Genomic DNA, 14,511 nt, shown 5'->3' with positions numbered 1-14,511 from the left:
TGTTTTAGTTAAAGTTCTACTTTTATAAGCAGATTGAAAAATGGAAGAGGGCATTAAAGAGGAAGTGACTGGAAATCAGCATAAATACCAGTAAAACAAAAATTATGGTGGCTTGAAAGAGGGAAAAGGAGGTGGTTTAATCTGAAAAGTGACCATGTAAATACTGTAACACTTGTAGGTGAATCAATATTATATATCAAGTATTACATATACTTAGCACTGGAGATGCCCACTGTTGCAGAGTTTAAACTAGATGAAGAATTTTATTTGCAGACTTGTATAGGAAGAAATTATAATGAAGTTATCGAAGGTTAGAATAGTAATGTGATAGAGGTGGTAAAATATTTGTTACCATGATGAAAGACTACTTTATTATGACAGTATTGAAATGCAATGTAAGAAAAAAGTTTGAGAACACACTGTTTAGGAATGGATTATAAGTTTAGGCCAAAGTATAGTGGCAAAGATGAGGTCTAACCTTATTAAATTACCTAGCTTAGAATTTATTGTGCATTTAAGACATGCTTTAAAGAAACGCTTTAGGATTTTGTCGGCTTGATTACTTGTAAAGAACCTGAGAAGATTTTGTAAACGTTTGGTTACTGGTACACTAAGATCATCTTACCACTAATGGAAGTGACAAGATGCTGACGTAAAAAACTCCACCCACCTCTTTGTCACAACTATCTCTTGAGGCTGATTGGTTGGCAATAATTTTACCACCATAGTCAATTTGTGTATCTTGCTTGCTGTCTGGATAGGGCATACGGAACCACATTGAGGGAGCCCAAAAGGTGAATCGGAGAGAGGAATAGATCCCTCTCCTGAAAGAGCTTCATAATTGGGAAAATCACTGCATTGAAAGTCTCGAGCAGAATCCTCCTGACTAAGTGTCTGTATGAAGAATCATGGATACTAGGAGAGCAACCAGCAGGATCATATCTGTGAAGCCATCTCCACTGAGCAATTTCACCAACATCACTGCCTTATCTACTGCTGAGTAGTGGATTTTGTTAGGAGAGAATTCTTTATAGTCATTGACCACTAGTTGTCCCAGTTTCTTACTGCAAGCTTTGAGCTTGCTTTCTTCATCTTCATTATGGTCTTTGGGATATTTTGGAGACACATTGCAATGGTGTACCCATGCCAGTATTCCTTCATGGAGAAGTTATCATCCATTTTCATAGACTTAAACAGATATTGTAGAGACTTTCACATATAAAGTGTCTTAAAAGCACTTATAGCATCTTGATCCATGAGCTAAATCAGCGGTTTTGTTTTCGAAGATAAGAATTCTAGCTTTACACCATCATAATACAGGTCCATCTTATTTGATTATGTCCATGTACATATAGTACAGTAGTTTACTTCATATTAATACTGTGTACCTTCTTATTATCATATTATGAGTTTGTCATTTCATGTCTATTATTTCAACTCGCTTTTATATCAGTAGTAGGAAGTTGCCAACTGTGTTAAATCAGTGTGCTCATGAATCCTGTATGTGTGAAATGATAGGGATGAAAAAAATAGGGATTTTCCTTTTTATGGGTTGTAATGATAAACAAGAAGCTGATTCCTGGATAAGATTTTTAATTATTTAAGAAATCCAACATTTCTTCCCACAGAGCTGAAAGAAACTATTGAACGAGTTGGAACCGAGTTCAAGCAGAAAATTGTTGATTCCATTCAGGGCACATGGAATCGTCTCTATCAGTTCTACAGTGGCTCCTCCTCAACAAGAAGCATAGAACATGAAGTTGATGAGGTAAGTTTTGGGTAGACAATGCTTTACTTGTGCTAATTGGGAATATGATACATTCCAAATTCTCATCATGCGGGTCTTCAAGTAAATTTTTAACCAGCTACCTTCAGAGCTTGTGGAAGCCACAGGTTCATTCATATGTAATTTTTTATGTTGCAGATGCTGCATTGCAGATTTTTTTATCTTGGTGACATTTGAATTATTTTTATAACTGGTATTTAATGTTTTTTTCATTTAAAAACAGTTATTTGGAAACTGTCTCTACCATTAACTTAACAGTAAGCATCTTCACTATCACTAGTATTCTCAAACTTGTAATAACCCTTGTCTCCCTTCTATCCTTCATAATCAACAAATCTTCAAAACATTTTAGATCCAGGAATGTATTCTCACCACTTTCACCTTTCTTACTGTGATTTATTTGCTCAGTAAGCTTTCTATACAAATGCATCAGTACATAACAACTTCCCCTTACAACCTAGTTTTCAATCTTTTTTCCAATGATATTTTTTCTTAACTACCTTATTCAACTTCCTATATACCTGAACATGATATTAATCTTCTGACATAATAGTTTCTGTGTATTGTTTCTTATTGTTTTCACTTCTTATATTCCTATATCCACAAAGACTCCTTGACTTGATTACCATAATCATGTATTTTTCAATATTAAACTTAGCCGGTGATCATATAGCTGTCAGCTCTGCTGCCCGACAGAAAAACCTAAGGACAAAATACGCCAGCGATCGCTATACAGGTGGGGGTGTACATCAACTGCGCCATCTGTCGAGCAGGTACTCAAGTACTCCATGTCAACACAGAACCAATTTTCTCTCTGTCGTGCCACTGGCAAGACCTACTAAATACGCTGTTACTAACTGGATTTGTTTTCACAACTTTTTGGTGAAGTACACTATTCTAGTTTTGAGCTTTCGCTATGCAGGGGTTTTATCTTCATCTCAAAACTTGAACTCGTTTTGGATAGATTTAATTATGGTGACAAAGAGAGTATGGACTCTCTTTCACTTTTAAATGGCCGACCCTTCCCTTAGACGGAAGTGTGTTTAGGTTTTTAGTAATTTTGCTTAACACGTTATAGATCTATATATTTTATATCTCTCCGCCTTTATTAGGCCTCTTCGATTAACTTTCCATTTATTATAAACATATAAAAATAAATTTTTATGTTTTGTTTATATGCGACCTTTCCTGATAGTAGGCGGTCCTAACTTGGAACCGAAGTTAATCAACGTTGAGCCCGTTATATCGTATTTAGCCTTTAAAGAATTTAAAACTTTTTAAATTTAATGTTTTATGAAAGAATTTCTTTGATAGTCTCGTACTGTTTTCAAAGATGAACTAACGTTTAGTTTTTTAGACTACGCAGTTGTTGACGTTCAGGACGTTCAACATGCGCTCTATCGTTACGATAGAGAGAGAGTTTATCACGGTTTCACTTTGCAGTAAGAGTAAATCGATTCTGACGTTTCGTTCATTCTTTCTTAGCTTAAATGGTTTAAATTCTAAATTAAAGGAACTTTTTATTTGGAAAACCTTTCAGTTTTTTTCCTTTAGCCAAATAACATGTTTTGACGATATATAATTGGGCTCTTCTCTCAGGTGCGAAATCAAGAGAGAAAGAGAGAGAGAGATAGAGACGGAGGGAGAGAGAGGAGAAAAAACGTTCCGTTCATGCGGGTAACGTTGTTCTTGTGTTACTCTACTCCCTAGTCGCTGTACGGGGAGGAAGGTAAAACGTTTCTAGGGTTTTATTCTTGTCCCCAGGCTATGTGCGGTGAGAGATTGTAAACGTAGTTTATTTGAACTAGTGTTTAGTCTCTCCCAGCCACTGAATTCTTTATCTTTATATATGTTTTCTGTTTTTGCTAGTATTAATGAGCTGCATTATACGACTGTTTTAGCAATTACTACCTTTTAATGAAGGGTAGAATTGCGTGTTTCAGGTAGAAATCAGTAAAAGTTTCGATTTCAGTGAAATAAGTGCAAAACAGAAAATCGCAGTGATAAAGTGATATGCGCAAAGTGTTACAGTGTTGCGTCCGAGGGTTCGTCTGTTCGTGCCTGTCGTTCACCTAGTCCGGGACCTCTTGCAAGCTCCCAAGCCCAGGGGAGAAGTAATGTCGAACGACTTATGGGTTCGTCAGGCCTTGATCAACGAACAGACGTTTCCCTCCGTGGTTTCGGGCGTATCTACCCAAGATCGCCCCACCCACACAAAGACGAGAGAGCCCATTTACTTCTCGTCTGCGGAAGAGGTTTCTCGTAAGAAACCATGGACCAAGGTCTCGCAGCTTATTAAGCGCAAGTCGGTCCCTTCCGCGCAAGTCCAACGGCCCAGTTGTAGCCACTGGGTCAGTTCGGACTCGCTGCAGTCTTCCGACGACTGCTCACCTCCTAAGAGAGGCAAAGCGGTACCGCAACAGGCAGTAACACCGTCTGTTGCCGCACCTGCTACTGTAGACCCTAAGTGGTCTTTGCTGCAGACCATGCAGACACAGTTAGCATCTTTTATGCAGGAGTATCGTGCGGAGAAGGTTGACGCTGCACCCGTTAGCCTACAACCAACCACGGTTGTGCGTACAGTCGACGCTGACGCTACCTGCTCCCGCACTCCGGCTGTGAGAGTTCCACCACCCATGCGCAGTGTACCCTGCCAGCCGCACGTTGACGTTCACAGACGCACGGAACCCTCCGTTGACGTTCGCGAGTTACCACAACAACAGGAGGGTGGAGTTAAGTTGCTTTGTTTTGACGCTGTGCGTCAACCTCCGCAACCCACGGTGGTTACTGCTACTCGCCCACAGCAGACTAGTCAGTCAGGAGTAGAAGCTTTGCTTCCCCACACAGCTATGGTTGTTGACAGTTCACAGACTGTCAAGCAGTTACATGACGTTGCCTGCTGGTCTGCTACTAATGCACCAGTGCTGTATGTCCTCACGCACCTGTTGTGGTTGACAGTTCAGTTGTTGACAGTTCACAGACTGTCAAGCAGTTACATGACGTTGCCTTCTGGTCTGCTACTAATGCACCAGTGAGAGACTCACTGAGATAACCTAGCTTTTATCGGACAAGGTTCCTGTAGATGAGAAAGTGCTGTTCTCCCTCCTACTGATATTCCTTTGAGGACTCTGTCATTTGGAGAGGAGCCTTAAGCTGCTTAGCCTCCTATGGACTTTAATTAAATCATGATGATTTTTTAAGGATCTTCGTCCGGATCTTGTAACTGCTGCTCCTCGTTCGCCTAAACGTCAGAACTTACACTAGGCCTAGCTACTTCGAAGCTGTTGTTGTTAAGCTAGTGCTCTCTCGCTCTCCTAGAGAGCGTTACGTTGGCTAGGCGACTGGTTTTTGCACCAGGAGGAGTTTTAGGGATACAGCCTTTGGTTTCCCTTCTTTTAAACTGGCTTATAGAGCGAGAGTCTGATAAGACACGAGAGAAGTTCTCGGCTTGGGAGTTCATGCCTCTGCCCAGATAGACTTCTCAATGCTGGTAGACTCGCCCTGGCGCCTAGCCAGGAGACGCTCCAAGTTGTTTACAGGTCAACTTCTCAACTTTTGTCGAGCCTTTGAAGTTTTGCTGTACTATTATGTCACACATAACAAGGCTTCCAGGGATGGTAAATGGTTCCGCCTCAGTCGCTAACCCCGTCTGTTGCCACCCCTGCTCCCGTAGACCCTAATGGGCTTTGCTGCAAGACATGCAGTCCAAGCTTGTGTCCTTGATAGAGGACTTAAATGCGGAGAAGAACCTTCTGGCCAACAACCTTCCAACCGGTTGGTTGTGCGCCCTGTTGACGCTGAGGTATCCTACTCGCGTCTGCCAGTTGAGGTGGTTCCTCCACCGATGCGACCCAGTGTGGGTTGCCAGTCGCACGTTGACGTTAAGCGACGCTCGGAGGTGGTTGTTGACGTTCAGTGTGTCACTAGGAAGACGTTCAACAACCAACAGAGGTGACTTGTTGTGACGCAGTGCGTCAACCTCAGCAACCCGGTAGGGTGTTGACTGCACAACCCAGACAGTCTAGACAGTTCGGGTTGACGCTGTACTTCCTCGCGCACCCATGGTTGGTGACAGTTCACAGACTGTGCAGCAGTGCCATGATATTGCGTCCGGCTCCGTCACGCATCCACCAGTGCGACCGGATTCAGCGAGTCAGACGTTGCCCACTCCGTTGCCGTTTCCTCATCAGATTCGGATGAGGAACCCTCTGATGAGGACGTTGCTGAACAAGACGATCAACCCTCAGCCCTGCTATCCATCCAGAAGATGCTGAAGAAGGAACGCTGCCCAGTCAGGCTGTGGATGAGTCTGGTAGGGACACTGTCATCCGTGGATCAATTTGTGTCACTAGGAAGACTACACCTCCGTCCTCTTCTATACCATCTAGCTTTTCACTGGAAAAAGGACAAGACGCTAGAAGCGGTCTCGATCCCGGTTTCCGGAAAGATAAAGTCTTGTCTGACATGGTGAAAGGACTATATCACCTTAGAGAGGGTCTTCCCCTGACTGTTCAGACTCCCAACCACGTTCTCTTCTCGGACGCATCGGACGTAGGCTGGGGTGCGACATTAGACGGTAGGGAATGCTCGGGATTATGGAACTCGAATTAAAGGACAATGCATTTTAACTGCAAGGAGCTACTGGCAGTACGTCTGACCTGGAAAAGCTTCAGGTCTCTCCTTCAAGGCAAAGTGGTGGAGGTGAACTCGGACAACACCACGGCTTTGGCGTACATCTCCAAGCAAGGAGGGACCTACTTTCTGACATTGTACGAGATCGCAAGGGACCTCCTCACCTGGTCAAAAGGTCTAGACATTTCACTAGTTACGAGGTTCATCCAAGGCAACTTGAATGTCATGGCAGATTGTCTCAGTCGGAAGGGACAAATAATTCCATCAGAATGGACCCTCCACAAGGATGTATGCAAGAGACTTTGGGCCACCTGGGGCCAGCCAACCATAGATCTCTTCGCAACCTCGATGACCAAGAGGCTCCCAATATTTTGCTCACCAATCCCGGACCCAGCAGCAGTTCATATAGATGCCTTTCTACTAGATTGGTCACATCTAGATCTATATGCATTCCCTCCGTTCAAGATTGTCAACAAGGTACTGCAGAAGTTCGCCTCTCACGAAGGGACAAGGTTGACGCTAGTTGCTTCCCTCTGGCCCGCGAGAGAATGGCTCACCGAGGTACTTCGATGGCTAGTAGACGTTCCCAGAACGCTTCCCCTAAGGGTGGACCTTCTACGTCAGCCACGCGTAAAGAAGGTACACCAAGGCCTCCACGCTCTTCGTCTGACTGCCTTCGGACTATCGAAAGAGTCTCGAGAGCTAGAGGCTTTTTGAAGGAGGCAGCCAGAGCGATTGCTAGAGCAAGGAGAACATCCACCCTTAGAGTCTACCAATCGAAGTGGGAAATCTTCCGAAACTGGTGCAAGTCAGTATCCGTATCCTCGACCAGTACCTCTGTAACTCAAATAGCTGACTTTCTCTTATATCTGAGGAAAGAACGATCTCTTTCAGCTCCCACTATCAAGGGTTACAGAAGCATATTGGCATCAGTCTTCCGTCACAGAGGCTTAGATCTTTCCAACAATAAAGATCTACAGGACCTCCTTAAGTCTTTTGAGACCACGAAGGAGCGTCGTTTGGTTACACCTGGTTGGAATTTAGACGTGGTACTAAGATTCCTTATGTCAGACAGGTTCGAACCGCTACAATCAGCCTCCCTGAAAGATCTCACCTTTAAGACTCTTTTCCTGATATGCTTAGCCACAGCTAAAAGAGTCAGTGAGATTCATGCCTTCAGCAAGAACATCGGATTCTCATCCGAAACGGCTACATGTTCTACAACTTGGTTTTCTAGCCAAACACGAGCTGCCTTCTCGGCCTTGACCAATTTCGTTCGATATTCCAAACTTATCGTATGGTTGGAAATGAACTAGAAAGAGTCTTATGTCCTGTAAGAGCTCTTAAGTTCTATTTAAAACCTTTACGAGGCCCGTCTGAAGCTTTATGGTGTTCAGTTAAGAATCCATCTTTGCCTATGTCAAAGAATGCTTTATCCTATTTTATCAGACTGTTAATACGAGAAGCTCATTCCCATCTGAATGAGGAAGACCAAGCTTTGCTGAAGGTAAGGACACACGAAGTTAGAGCTGTCGCAACTTCCGTGGCCTTTAAACAAAATAGATCTCTGCAAAGTATAATCGACACAACCTATTAGAAAAGCAAATCAGTGTTCGAGTCTTTTTATCTTAAGAATGTCCAGTCTCTTTACGAGAACTGCTACACTCTGGGACCATTCGTAGCAACGAGTGCAGTAGTGGGTGAGGGCTCAACCACTACAATTCCCTAATTCCATAACCTTTTTAATCTTTCTCTTGAAATGTTTTATTATTGTTTTTGGGTTGTCCGGAAGGCTAAGAAGCCTTTCGCATCCTACTTGATTTGGCGGGTGGTCAAAGTCATTTCTTGAGAAGCGCCTAGATTAGAGGTTTTGATGAGGTCCTGTTGTATGGGTTGCAACCCTTCATACTTCAGCTCCTAGGAGTCGCTCAGCATCCTATGAGGATCGCGAGGCTCAGTAAGGAAGACGTACTTAAAAAGGCAGAGTAATTGTTCAAGTCGACTTTCTTACCAGGTACTTATTTATTTTATGTTTGTTATTTTGAATAACTGCTAAATGAAATACAAAATACTTAGCTCATAATGTCAACATGTAATGCTGGTCTCTACCCAACCCCCTGGGTGTGAATCAGCTATATGATCACCGGCTAAGTTTAATATTGAAAAATGTTATTTTCATTAGTAAAATAAATTTTTGAATATACTTACCCGGTGATCATAGATTAAAGGACCCTCCCTTCCTCCCCAATAGAGACCCAGTGGGCCAAGGAGAAAATTGGTTCTGTGTTGACATGGAGTACTTGAGTACCTGCTCGACAGATGGCGCAGTTGATGTACACCCCCACCTGTATAGCGATCGCTGGCGTATTTTGTCCTTAGGTTTTTCTGTCGGGCAGCAGAGCTGACAGCTATATGATCACCGGGTAAGTATATTCAAAAATTTATTTTACTAATGAAAATAACATTTTACATACTCTTTATATAGTACTTCTTCGATTTGTATGTCTATAATCCTAGCTTGTTTTTACCATTTTCTCTGACTTTCTTCTCATCCAATATCTTGAATTGAATATATATATATATATATATATATATATATATATATATATATATATATATATAAATTTATATGGAAGTGGTAGGTTTTAAATGCAAATAAGAAAAATGTTGAAGCTGTTAAAAAGCATTTATTTAGTACTTATATGAGGAAAAACAATTGAAAAGATAAACAATCTGTAGAAGTGGTAAAAAAAAAATAGTACTGTATAGGTGAGGTGATGAGTCGATGGGTTGCCTAATCAATGTACAAAGAATGGAGAACAATAGGTTAATACAAAGATTAAAACATAGATAACATAGAAATATAAGGAAGGAGGAAGAGAAGAAGACCTAGAGAGTGGCATTGAAATGGAAAGCCCCCTACAACCAGGACGCATGAGAGTGCAAACAACATAGTTAAATGATACTGTGTGTAAAGAGAAGTTTGACTTACAGTGTTGTGTATGTGAGGTTTTAGTGCAAAGTTCACCAAATAATGTATGGACTTTCCAATGGCTATTATATCTCCTTTTACTTTTTCATTTGTAAAAGCTTTCTGTATTTATGTATTATTATTATTATTATTATTATTACTAGCCAAGCTACAACCCTAGTTGGAAAAGCAAGAAGCTATAAACCCAAGGGCTCCAACAGGGAAAAATAGCCTGGTGAGGAAAGGAAATAAGGAAATAAATAAGTGATAAGAATAAATTAACAATATATCATTCTAAAAACAGTAGAAGCGTCAAAACATATGTCCTATATAAACTATTAACAACGTCCAAAACAGATATGTCATATATAAACAATAAAAAGACTCATGTCAGCCTGGTCAACATAAAAACATTTGCTCCAAGTAGTATTAAAAGTAGTATTATATATACAGTACTGTACATTGAATTATCAGTTATTGCATTCGTTCAAAATTATCAATCTTAAAGGGTTCTGTTTAAGTATATTGTAATTTATTGTTTGATAAAAATATACAATAGATCAATTCTATACATACTGTAGTTTGTTTTAATAATAAATGTGATTATGCCTATACTTCTTTATTCATTAATTTCCAGGCCCTTGCAAGTCAATTGTATTTAGATGAGGAAGAGAATCAAGGTTCTTCTAATGGAGATCAAGGAACTCCAATTGGTCGGTTGAATTGTGGACGAAGGATAGATTATGTGCTTCAAGAAAAGCCTTATGAAAGTTTCAACGAATATATATTTGCTCTGCAAGCTCATGTCACATATTGGTAAGATTTTGTTTTGATTTTTACCTCCGCCAACAAAGTTGGAAGGAGGCTATGTTTTTGCCCCTGTTTGTGTTTGTGTGTGTGTGTGTTTGTGAACATCTTCCTGACCACAATTTTAAGCGTAGAGTAATGAAACTTGCATGAGTTAACTGTTATGTAAAAAGCTGGAAATTATTATATTTTGTAAGGTCAAGGTCAAGGGTCAAGGTCACAGTCAAGCAAAATGTCTAAATCACATAATCAGCCATAAGTTTGGACATCGTTGTCATAGACACTTCAAACTTGGTTCATATTTGAGTGTATGAAAATCCATGCCAATTAATCCATGTTAAGGTCAAGGTCAGGGTCGAGCAAAAGGTCGAGAAATTAGCTGCCGCGATGGAGGTCTGCGCTCTACTGAGTGCCCCTCTATTTTAATAGTTTAATCGAATGCGATAATATACATATACTAAATTATTCAACGGCCGTCCAGATTCGCGCTGAACACATACTCCCTACCTAAAGGACTCAGGTTTGTATAGCTAAGAAAAATGCAAATTACTTTTAAAGCTGTGATATTGTACCTTTATCTACATTATATTAGATTTTAGGAAAATTGAAATGTCACATTTGCATAATATTCAAGTGTTGACCTACAAAATTAGGCGAGCCTTGGATAAAACATAAGACTATAATAAGTTTATGACATCGTTCAATAGACGGACATAGTCCATTCATATGCTCACATAAAGTTGGGACTGGTATTATAATTGTAACCTGAAAGTATAAAGTTAAAATATTTGCTACCTTTTTTAACAATATTGTTTGTGTCAGGCTGGAGTACTAGCTAAAAGTTAAGGAGAAATGGATAATCATATGTACTTATAATAGCTTTTATAATAAATGGAATACATAACTGAAGTTATAGATTAGCAAGAAACCTGTTACCATATGTACCGTATGGCACAAATTTGTTGAGAGCAGATAGGTGAGTGAACCCGTTAGAATTGGAAAGTATTATGGATGAATAAAAAAGTAATTGATAAAGGAACAAAAGTCTTGATATATAGCATGGTAATTAATAATTTAAAGATCCATCCATCCATCCATATACCAAGGCACTTCCCGCAATTTTGTGGGGTAGCCGACACCAACAATGAAACAAAACAAAAAGGGGACCTCTACTCTCTATGTTCCTTCAGCCTAATCAGGGACTCAACCGAGTTCAGCTGGTACTGCTAGGGTGCCACAGCCCAACCTCCCACATTTCCAATTTAAAGATAAAACAAAGAAAATTATAATGCATTCTGTTTTATCCTTGTTTTTTTTTAGATGTTTTAAGGTTTCACTATTTTTTTCAGGGAATCGGAGGATACTATGTTACTTATCTTGAAAGAATTATACGGACCACGAGGAATATCTTGTGACGCAGAACATGGCTCGCAACCAACGTCAAATTCAGCTCAGCATGCATATGATGGTGATTCTGCTTTAGGGTCTACTGTCGTTACCCCAACAAGTCCTCCAGTGTTTGACATGGGTGGTAGTAGTAGTGTCTCAAGGCCTGGAGTTGATCCCAATGGTTCTGTTCCTCAGCCATCGGCACCTGTTCCATTGTTTACTGTGTCACCTACTAATCCAGCTACTTTGACTAATTATGCACAAGCCTTCAATTTCCCCAGTGGAGGAAGTGGTGGTACTCCAAATGTTATTGGTGGAAGGCCAGTAGTTGACATCAACAGTCAACCTAGGGGAATGGACCCCACTGCGTTACCAGGAGATAAAAAAGCAGTAGGACCTCCTCCTAAAATTCCTACTGGGACCTTTACGAGAACCACCCCATTTAGAAGGTAGAGGTTGAACCATAATATTGTATAAAGGTTTAGTTATTTTGATTATTAGTAGATGTATAAATTTATAAAGATAGATTTGTTTATTTGTAATTACAAAGCATTCTTTTAACTATAACATAATCTCAATAATACACATTAGTGGTGGGGACCTAGTTGTATCCATTTACTGGATGTCACAGAAGTTTTGGAGCTACTTTTCCATGTGTAAAATAAAATTTTTGAGTTGTTCTGTCATAATTATCAATCTGTTGCCCTTTGGTGACTCTTTTAGTGTATCAATGGGGTTTTTTATATATCTTTTATTATTTTCTGTTATTTATTCATAGCTGCAGTATATGCCTGATTCAGTCTCATTTTATAGGCTTGTTTATTCTTATATTTTAATGCATTTAAGTTGATCCTTTTGTAAATCTTTTATATTTTTCATTTTGTCCATAGAAATTTAAATGTTTTATACTGTATTTTATAATGATAATTTTATTTTTCCACATTACTCATCTCATAAATTATTTTTTGGCCTAGTTATTGTTGAGTAAATGTATTATTTATTATATTTTTTTTATTTATTTTTTAGGTAACGTACTTCTCCTATTTTAAGCGTATTATGTGGAAGTTTGGTTGAGTTCCTGTCTGTTAAATTTATACTGTATGCTGTATTTTCATGCCACTTTGGACCAGTTGAGAATAGACTTGGAAAATAAGCTGACTGCTTACAAATATGCAGTTACCAACCTTTGGAAGGGTAATATGCCCCAGCTCACTGGCACTTTGTATTTGCATCAGTAATTATTAACATCAAACTAGCCTAACAAGACCACTGAGTCACATGTAGAGACTTCCTTGTCAGTAGGAATGTTTTTAAATGAGGAATGACACTAGGAGGAAGTTTTAGTGCCTGGGTTGGGGGCTGGGGAATGGCCCATAAGATTGGGAAATAAGTAAGAGGACAACTCACTTAAGATATAAAAGATCACTGCTGAGAACTTTGAATACCATGCGTGTGCAGTGTTTCCCACAGGGCCTGTGCTTTGAAGGGTCACGAGGATATGATATATTGGAAATATTCAGGATTTGTTTTTCATTCTCCAATTTTAAATATATTTGTTCTTTGTCTTCATTTATTAGGTAACATAGGTTTGAATGTCCACAATGTTGTCGGGTGTACCTGGCGAGATCTAAATTTTCATTGTTTTGCCTCTTCTGTTTTATTATATATTGTGATGCCATACACAAGTCATTTATAGTTTTGGTCATATATTGATAATCTTTTTACGATCTTCTTAGCTTATCATAATTTTTTAAAAGGATAATTCTTTACCTATCTGAAGAAAAACTTATATGAATCTTTTTTTTAATATATTTAGTATTGTTTCATTGTCTTTCACCACAGATTAGATCAGGTTGATGAATCTGGGCCATAAAGCAATGCAACTAGGGGAAAACCATTAGTGCAAAATGAAGTAAAAGTTGAAGGGTTGGACCGCAAGGAACAGGCTAAAAAGTCGGTGTAACAAGCAGCTGAAAGTATACCGCTGCTTGAGGTGCACCAATTATGATTTCAAATTTAAGGGCCAGTGTTTTAGTCTAATGAGATTTACATTGTAATTTTTAATTTCTGAAGCATCAGTTGGAACCTTGTAGTGGCAATATCTCTCTCTCAGAAAAGAGAATACATAAGTACAGATTAAACAGAATGGCAGTGTTTGGATGCCAGTCATGTTATCTATTTTAAGAATAAGGAATACTGTATTTAAAACTGATTTGTATACTATGAAGCATCAGTTGGAACTTTATAGTGGCAATATCTCTCTTTCGGAATAGACAATACATAAGTACAGGTTAAACAGAATGGCCGTGTTTGGATGCCAGTCATGTTTTCTATTATAAGAATAAGGAATACTGTACAGTATTTAAAACTGATTTGTATACTATGAGGTATTGAATAAAGGTGATTTTATATTTAGTTCATGTAATGATATTTAATTTTGTTTCATGGTGCACAGTTTTTACAAGTAAGAAGGGTGTAAAACGAGTAGTGCCCGATTACATTCACATTATATTCACATTAAAGGTCTGTATTTTTATCTTACTTTTCTCTGTTTACCTATTGAAACGCACAGTTTTCATATTTGTAATGCAAAAGCCAAGGTTTACTTTGTTTTGTAAGTTTGAATATTTTTTTCATCAGATTTCTTTTGTACCATTTTAATGTTCATGTTCTTTCATTTTTATTTTACCACATTCTTGATCTGTTATATTTCAAACTTCACACAAGTCAATTTTTTTCAGAAAGTTCTAATACTGTATATATAGTTCCCTATTTTTATTTGATAATATTTGAGAGATGTTTATATTGTAGTTTTTATTCTTAATATTTCTATTCATTGGTAGCTTGTAGTGTTTTAAGATTTTCTATGAATTTATTCTTATAAATCTTCAAATTAACGTACAAACCCATATTCTATTCTTTCTTT

General features: G+C 38.9%; 1 protein-coding gene across 3 annotated transcripts in view; it reads left to right on the top strand.

Annotated features, from left to right (window-relative positions):
• Positions 1–13,904, top strand: part of LOC137639952 (phospholipase DDHD2-like) — a 72,585-nt gene extending 58,681 nt beyond the window's left edge. The window contains exons 13-16 of one of the 3 annotated variants that reach the window (XM_068372261.1): positions 1,629–1,768; positions 10,027–10,205; positions 11,546–12,034; positions 13,428–13,904. In XM_068372261.1, coding sequence (XP_068228362.1) covers positions 1,629–1,768; positions 10,027–10,205; positions 11,546–12,034; positions 13,428–13,458 — 839 coding nt within the window. In that variant the 3' untranslated portion in view covers positions 13,459–13,904. The remainder of the gene's footprint in view (positions 1–1,628; positions 1,769–10,026; positions 10,206–11,545; positions 12,035–13,427) is intronic. The other 2 variants (XM_068372262.1, XM_068372260.1) reach the window with 2 other exon arrangements.
• Positions 13,905–14,511: the final 607 nt, after the last annotated feature.

This window comes from Palaemon carinicauda, chromosome 4, assembly GCF_036898095.1.
Source record: "Palaemon carinicauda isolate YSFRI2023 chromosome 4, ASM3689809v2, whole genome shotgun sequence".
Classification (NCBI taxonomy): domain Eukaryota; kingdom Metazoa; phylum Arthropoda; class Malacostraca; order Decapoda; family Palaemonidae; genus Palaemon; species Palaemon carinicauda.
The sequence above is the reverse complement of the archived record's forward strand: the minus strand, read 5'-3'. Positions and strand labels throughout refer to the sequence as shown.